The sequence below is a fragment of the Mustelus asterias genome, chromosome 4 (assembly GCF_964213995.1).
Source record: "Mustelus asterias chromosome 4, sMusAst1.hap1.1, whole genome shotgun sequence".
NCBI classification, from domain to species: Eukaryota; Metazoa; Chordata; class Chondrichthyes; order Carcharhiniformes; family Triakidae; genus Mustelus; species Mustelus asterias.
In genome coordinates, this window is record NC_135804.1 from 146,173,628 (window position 1) to 146,181,660 (window position 8,033).

An 8,033-nucleotide genomic window follows, 5' to 3' on the forward strand; every position below is an offset into this window, starting at 1 on the left:
TGCTGACACTATAGTTAAGAAAGCCCACCAACGTCTCTAGTTTCTCAGAAGACTAAGGAAATTTGGCATGTCAGCTACGACTCTCACCAACTTTTACAGATGCACCATAGAAAGCATTCATTCTGGTTGTGTCACAGTTTGGTATGGCTCATGCTCTGCCCAAGACCGCAAGAAACTACAAACGGTCTTGAATGTAGCCCAATCCATCACGCAGCCTCCCATCCATTGACTCTGTCTACACTTCCCGATGTCTCGACAAAGCAGCCAGCATAATCAAGGACCCCATGCACGCCGGAAATTCTCTCTTCCACCTTCTTCCTTCGGGAAAAAGATACAAAAGTCTGAGGTCACGTACCAACCGACTTAAGAACAGCTTCTTCCCTGCTGCTGCCAGACTTTTGAATGGACTTACCTTGCATTAAGTTGACCTTTCTCTACATCTTAGCTATGACTGTAACACTACATCCTGTACTCTCTCTTTCCTTCTCTATGAACGGTATGCTTTGTCTGTATAGTGCAAGAAACAATACTCTTCACTGTATGTTAATACACGTGACAATAATAAATCAAATCAAATCCCCCAGAGGAGATGACCAAAACTGCACACAATAGTCCAGTTGTGGCCTCACCAAGACCGTGTATAATTGCAACATGACACCCCTGCTCCTCCACTATGAAGGCCAACATACCGTTTGCCTTTTTCACTGCACAAGCATGTTTACTTTCAGTGACTGGTGTACGAGGACACCCAGGTCTTGTTGCACATTCCCCTCTCAATTTATGGCCAGATAGTAATCTGCCTTCCAATTTTTGCCACTAAAGTGGATAACTTTACAGGGTGGTGGTGGTGAGGTTTGAGTTGGAGGTTATCATACATGTGAAAAATAATGCTGTGCTTTTGAATGACGTCACTAAGGAGCAGTGTGTAGATGAAGTAGAACAAAAGTGGTTTCAAAAAAGTACATTTTCACAAGGAATATATCCACATAAAATTCACTCAAAATATAGGAAAAGTTCTCACTTTAAAACATAAACCCATTAAAAACCTTGCATCTGCATACTACAATCAACTTCACAACTTAAACACTGACATTAAATACAGTAATTAGGTGCTTTGTTTAAAAAAACTCATGCATCATGTCACATGCTGATAATGCAACCATGATGTAACAATATCATCAAGCATGTGTTGCCAGACTAGGAGAATTACAAACCTCCAAAAGCACATAGTTGTCGACAGTGCAGTTTTTTTATGCACCATGTCTCTGTTCTTGTCAATTAAAACTGTCAGTCCATGTTAAATCTATTCCTGGACAAATTGTTAGCGATTAATGAGGGGGAAAGTGAGAGACACTTTATTCCAGGAGGCAGTACATCCCTTAGGTTAGGGTCTTCCGATTTGGTCTATTGTCAGGAGGATGGGACTGCGAGTGAGGCAAGTATGGTAGAAGTGGAGAAGCCTCAGCCTTCTCAATTGTCCAACAGGTTTGAGGTTATTTTATCTTAAATGGATAAGAGTGGGAGCTGGAAGGTGGGAAAGCAAATGACCATGATACAGGAAGCTATTCAAGTAAATAGGAATGCGGTGGTAGCAAGAGACAGTACAGTCAAGGAATAGACACAGTTCTCTGCAACCAAGAGTGGGAGTCCTGAAAGTTGTGTGGCCTGTAACAGGGTTCAGGACACTTGCTCTGGAGAGGAACTTGCAATGGATTGGCTGATAGAAGACTGAAAGTTGTAATAAGGGGAATTTTCAGGATGGCAACCTGTAGCCAGTAGAGAGCCACAGGGATCAGTGCTGGGCCACAATGACTTGGATGAGGGAAGCAAGTGTACTATTGCCAAGTTTGCAGTTGACACAAAAATAGGTGGGAAGGCAAGTGGTGAAGATGACAGAGAGTCTACAGAGGGATATAGACAGGTTAAGTAAGTGGACTAAAACTTGGAAAATGGAATATAAATGTAGGAAAACAAGAAGTTATGCACTTTGGTAGGAAGAATAAAGGAGCTGAATATTATTTAAATGGAGAAAGCTGCAGCACAAGTGGGATTTGGGGGAGGGGTGGTCTCATGCACAAATCACAAAGTTCTGCAGATAATAGGGAAGGCAAATGGAATATTAGGCTTTATTTCAAAGGAAATAGAGTATACAATTAGAGAAGTCTTGCTAAAACCACACAAGACACTAATTATTATGCAACTGGAATATTGTGAACAGTTTTGGTCCCCTTATCCAAGGAAAGATAGACTGGCATTGGAGGAGTCAGTCGGTTGATCCCAGGAATGGAGGGATTTTCATTTGAGGAGAGGTTGAGCCCATACTTGTTGGAGTTTAGAAGAATGAGAGGCGACCTTATTGAGACATAGGATTCTCAGGAGCTTGACAGGGTAGATGCTGAGAGGTTGTTTCCCTTGTGAGCGTGTCACGGACCAGATGACATAGAGGGGGGACCAAAGTCGGTGGTGTGGTAGACAGTGAGGAAGGGTGTCGTAGTTTGCAGGAAGACTTAGACAGGTTGCAAAGTTGGGCCGAGAGGTGGCGGATGGAGTTTAATGCGGAGAAGTGTGAGGTAATTCACTTTGGTAGGAATAACAGATGTGTTGAGTATAGGGCTAACGGGAGGACTTTGAATAGTGTGGAGGAGCAGAGGGATCTAGGTGTATGTGTGCATAGATCCCTGAAAGTTGGGAATCAAGTAGATAAGGTTGTTAAGAAGGCATATGGTGTCTTGGCGTTTATTGGTAGGGGGATTGAATTTAGGAGTCGTAGCGTTATGTTGCAACTGTACACAACTCTGGTGCGGCCGCACTTGGAGTACTGTGTGCAGTTCTGGTCCCCACATTACAGGAAGGATGTGGAGGCTTTGGAGAGGGTGCAGAGGAGGTTTACCAGGATGTTGCCTGGTATGGAGGGGAGATCCTATGAGGAGAGGCTGAGGGATTTGGGATTGTTTTCGCTGGAAAGGCGGCGGCTAAGAGGGGATCTTATTGAAACATATAAGATGATTAGAGGTTTAGATAGGGTGGATAGTGATAGCCTTTTTCCTCTGATGGAGAAATCCAGCACGAGGGGGCATGGCTTTAAATTGAGGGGGGGTAGTTATAGAACCGATGTCAGGGGTAGGTTCTTTACCCAGAGGGTGGTGAGGGATTGGAATGCCCTGCCAGCATCAGTAGTAAATGCGCCTAGTTTGGGGGCGTTTAAGAGATCCGTAGATAGGTTCATGGACGAAAAGAAATTGGTTTAGGTTGGAGGGTCACAGTTTTTTTTTTAACTGGTCGGTGCAACATCGTGGGCCGAAGGGCCTGTTCTGCGCTGTAATGTTCTATGTTCTATGTTCTATTTAAGACAGAGATGGAGGAGGAATATCTTCTCTCAGAAGGTAGTGAATCTGTGAAATTCTTTATCATAGAGGGCTGTAGAGGCTGCGTTGCTAAGTATGTTCAAGCTGAGATAGATTGATTTTTAATCAGTTAGTGAACAAGGCAGGAAAATGGAGCTGAGGATTACCTCATCAGATCAGTCATGATCTCATTGAATGGCCGAACACATCTAATGGACTGAACGGCCTACTTCTGCTTCTATGTCTTATGGTGGGAGAAATGGGGTTTTAATTTCATGGGCACCAGTACATACATAGAAAATAGAAGCAGGGGTAGGCCAGTTGGCCCTTTGAGTCTGCTCCGCCATTCATTATCATGACTGATCATCAAATTCAATATCCTGATTCCCCCCCAGCCCAAAGAGTTATATCTAATTCCTTCTTGAAATCACACAACAGTTTGGCCTCAACTACTTTCTGTAGTAGTGAATTCCACAGATTCACCACCCTCTGGGTGAAGAAATTTCTCCTCACCTCAGTCCTAAAAGGTTTACCCCTTATCCTCAAACTAATACCTCTAGTTCTGGACTCACCCACCATCAGTAACATTCTTTCTGAATCTACCCTATCTAATCCTGTTAGAATTTTATCCTCCTCTCACTCTTCCAAATTCCAACGAACATAATCCTAACCAACTTAGTCCCGCCATCCCAGGAATGTGCCTGGTAAACCTTTGCTGCGCTCCCTCTATAGCAAGGACATCGTTCCTCAATGGATATAGGGGGTAGAGAGCAAAGTGGAGTTTTGGCCACAATCCGATCAGCCACCACCTTATCAAATGGAGGAGCAGGCTCCAGGGACAAACTGGCATGCTCCTAATTCATATACCATTTCTCCATGATCATATCCTCCCACAGACTGGAGGTATTCATGCACAAATCATTGAAGGTTGTATTCCAGGTTGAGAATGTGGTTCATCATTTTCCCAGCTCTCCCGATGCCAACATTGCTCAGTCTCCTTTTACTGAACCACATTGCCTCTCTTTTTCAAAGCTGCCATTATTAATTCCCTCTTCAAATGGTTTCCTTTAACTTCTCTCCCAGTATTGCTTAATCACTGACCCTCTTCCCTTAAAATGTGCTAGCAACCTTTCAGTCATGTGCCTACCTCTCTTACAACTCCCCACTTAAATTTCCTGTCCTGCTCAAAGCCTGTCTATTGACCAAAGTGTATTAGCTTGATTTGTTCTCAATTTTTCTATAGAGCTAAAGATAGTTCACCCTCTTGTCACCCTCCTCCTCTGCCTCTCATCCATGGTCCGGTTCCCAGACTGCCCGCCGTTCTATTATTCCACTTCAAAGTACCCAGCAAGGACGCCACACCTTCTAATTCAGCTACTATATTTCCAGCAAAACATTCTCTTGAAACCAAAAATCACCTATTCCAATATGGCAGAAAATGTAGTAAGAAGTTTAACACCACCAGGTTAAAGTCCAACAGGTTTATTTGGTAGCAAAAGCCACAAGCTTTCAGAGCCTTAAGCTCCTTCTTCAGGTGAGTGGGAATTCTGTTCACAAACAGGGCATATAAAGACACAAACTCAGAGTTTGATTCCAACCTCAGGTCATAGAGGTTTACAGCATGGAAACAGGCCCTTCAGCCCAACTTGTCCATGCCGCCCTTATTTATTTTTTTAAAACCCCTAAGCTAATCCCAATCGCCCGCATTTGGCCCATATCCCTCTATACCCAAAGTACCCATGTAACTATCTAAATGCTTTTTAAAAGATAAAATTGTACCCGTCTCTACTACCACCTCTGGCAGCTTGTTCCAGAAACACACCACCCTCTGTGAAAAAATTGCCCCCCCTGGACACTTTCGTATCTCTCCCCTCTCACCTTAAATCTATGCCCTCTAGTTTTAGACTCCCTTACCTTTGGGAAAAGATATTGACTATCTACCTTGTCTATGCCCCTCATTATTTTATAGACTTCTATAAGATCACTGATCTTATACGGTTATCGTATAAGATCTTGATAAGGTTACTGAGTGGAATTTGCACTTTTGCCCGTGCCTGCATGGGTTTCCTCCGGGTACTCGGGTTTCCTCCCACAGTCGAAAGGTGTGCAGGTTAGATGGACTGGCTGTGCTAAATTGCCCCTTAGGTGTTCCGAAATGCGTAGGTTAGGGGGATAAATATGTAGGGTTACAGGGATAGGGCTGGGGAGTGGGTCGGGCCTGGGTAAGATGCTCTGTCGGAGAGTTGGTGCAGACTCACTGGGCTGAGTGGCCTCCTTCTGCATGATGGAATCTATGATTCTATGCTCAAAGAGAAAAGGTTGACCAAGACTATGAAAATCTTTTATAACAAAACTACTCTAAAAGCAAATTTGAAAGAAAAAGGTATTCTCAAGTTACAAGTTTCAATAATGACATTTTGCTGTGTATTAAAGGTTTCCACAAAATATCAGCAGCTATGGAGAACAGGAAAATTATTTCCTAACTTGTGATCTTTCAACCCACTATATTAGCCTTTGACCTGCAAAGGGACACATTCAAATTACAACTGAGTGATGTCACCAAGAGATATACAGCTCCATCTGTTTTTGAGAATAACCTGTCATACATTATCATCTATCACTGGGCATTTTGTACAAATTTGACATTATCGCCTCTAGGTAACAGGCAGTGCATTCATGGCAAGCCATTTCCTCAGCCATCAGGACTGAACAAAATATAAAAGTTCAGGACACCAAATTTTAGAAGTAAACACAGCCAAGTATCTGCTCGGAAGATTATCAAAAGTAATTTTTTTAAAAGATAAAATGAGCCAGATTACAAGCACTTCCTGATGACAACCACAGGAAGTCTTAGTTGTGACAAATCCATTTTAAAAACTCACACAATACACAACACTTTGCACAATCTGGGAATACCACACACATTTTAAACACACCCTCTAGATAGAAGATAAAAAAAGATTGATTTTAAAGAACATATTGCACGTGATAACTTAGTATGTTGATGGCTCAATGATCACACTGTAATTTTCCACCTCCTTAGCCATTGAGTGGAAATTCCCAACCTTGCCCAGTGGAGGAGGAGTTTGTTGGACAGAAACCTGATTGAGAGCACATAGGCAAAAACTGAAAGGAACTTCTGTTTGAACCTCCCCCATCCCATCCCCCCAACCCCACCCCTCAGTCAGTGCTTCCTGGGGCTGAGGGCACGGTTATTGACCTGTCTCTCCGGGTGGCCCTGCCTGGTGGGGGTCACTGGGAGTTTGCTGCTGTCGGTCCCCTCTCACTCACTCAATGACTGACCGTCCTTCACTCTCCCACCCCGCCGCCCCATTCTCTCTCCCTTCCGGAGTTGCTCACCTGCCGGTGCCTGTCGGCGGGACCCCCGTGCTTCCTCAGGTCGGGGTGGGAGCTGGCCGAGTGCAGCAGCACAGCGAGCCGGCGCCTCTGCAGCTGGAGCCGACAGCGCGCAGACAGCCACAGCGCCGCCATCTTAGCCCCGCCCCGCGGCATTGTGGGAAACCCCCAGCACCAGCTGACCAGGCAGCAGTGACCTCAACATCACCCCACCCAGCACTGCTGCAAGCTCAGGAAGGTTTAAAGTTTATTGATTAGTGTCACAAGTGGGCTTATATTAACACTGCAATGAAGTTACGGTGAGAATCCCCCAGTCGCCACACTCCAGCGCCTGTTCGGGCACACTGAGGGAGAATTCAGCATGGCCAATGTACACGGTACATACTCTTGCAACTCGGCCAACATTGTCTACCTGATACGCTGCAGGAAAGGATGTCCCGAGGCATGGTACATTGGGGAAACCATGCAGACGCTACGACAACGGATGAATGAACACCGCTCGACAATCACCAGGCAAGACTGTTCTCTTCCTGTGGGGGAGCACTTCAGCAGTCACGGGCATTCAGCCTTGGATCTTCAGGTAAGCATTCTCCAAGGCGGCCTTCACGACACACGACAGCGCAGAGTCGCTGAGCAGAAACTGATAGCCAAGTTCCGCACACATGAGGACGGTCTAAACCGGGATGTTGGATTTATGTCACATTATCAGTAACCCCCACAGCTTGCCTCCTGGGCTTGCAGCATCTCACTAGCTGTTCTGTCTGGAGACAATACACATCTCTTTAACCTGTGTTGAATGCTCCCTCCACCCACATTGTCTGTACCTTTAAGACCTCGCTGGTTGTAGGGATTCGCATTCTAATCAGTATTCTGCAACTTGATTTTGTGTCTCTGTGCAATGTTTGAGAGCACATTTCCACTCCATCTGACGAAGGAGCAGCGTTCCGAAAGCTTATGGTATTTGCTACCAAATAAACCTGTTGGACTTTAACCTGGTGCTGTGAGACTTCTTACAATGTACCCTAACCAGCACGTCTTTCGGACTGTGGGAGGAAACCAGAGCACCCGGAGGAAAACCTACGCAGACACGGGGAGGCCGTGCAAACTCCGCACACACAGTGACTTTTACACTAAGGTCCCTTTATTCCTCAATATTCCATGGTGAATATCTGACTCTTATTAGACCTCCCAAAATACAAAACCTCACACTTATCAGATTAAGTTCCATCTGCCATTGCTCCGCCCAATTTATCAGCCGATCAGCATCAGTCTGTAGCCTAAGACTATCCTCCTCACTATCAACAACACCACCAGTTTTCATGTCATCTGCAA

At 44.9% G+C, this 8,033-nt stretch overlaps 1 protein-coding gene across 2 annotated transcripts in view; it reads right to left on the bottom strand.

Annotated features, from left to right (window-relative positions):
* The window catches only part of abcb7 (ATP-binding cassette, sub-family B (MDR/TAP), member 7), a 59,362-nt gene extending 52,440 nt beyond the window's left edge, over positions 1-6,922 (bottom strand). For both annotated transcript variants that reach the window (XM_078211899.1, XM_078211898.1), the window contains exon 1: positions 6,705-6,922. In XM_078211899.1, coding sequence (XP_078068025.1) covers positions 6,705-6,857 — 153 coding nt within the window. In that variant the 5' untranslated portion in view covers positions 6,858-6,922. The remainder of the gene's footprint in view (positions 1-6,704) is intronic.
* Positions 6,923-8,033: the final 1,111 nt, after the last annotated feature.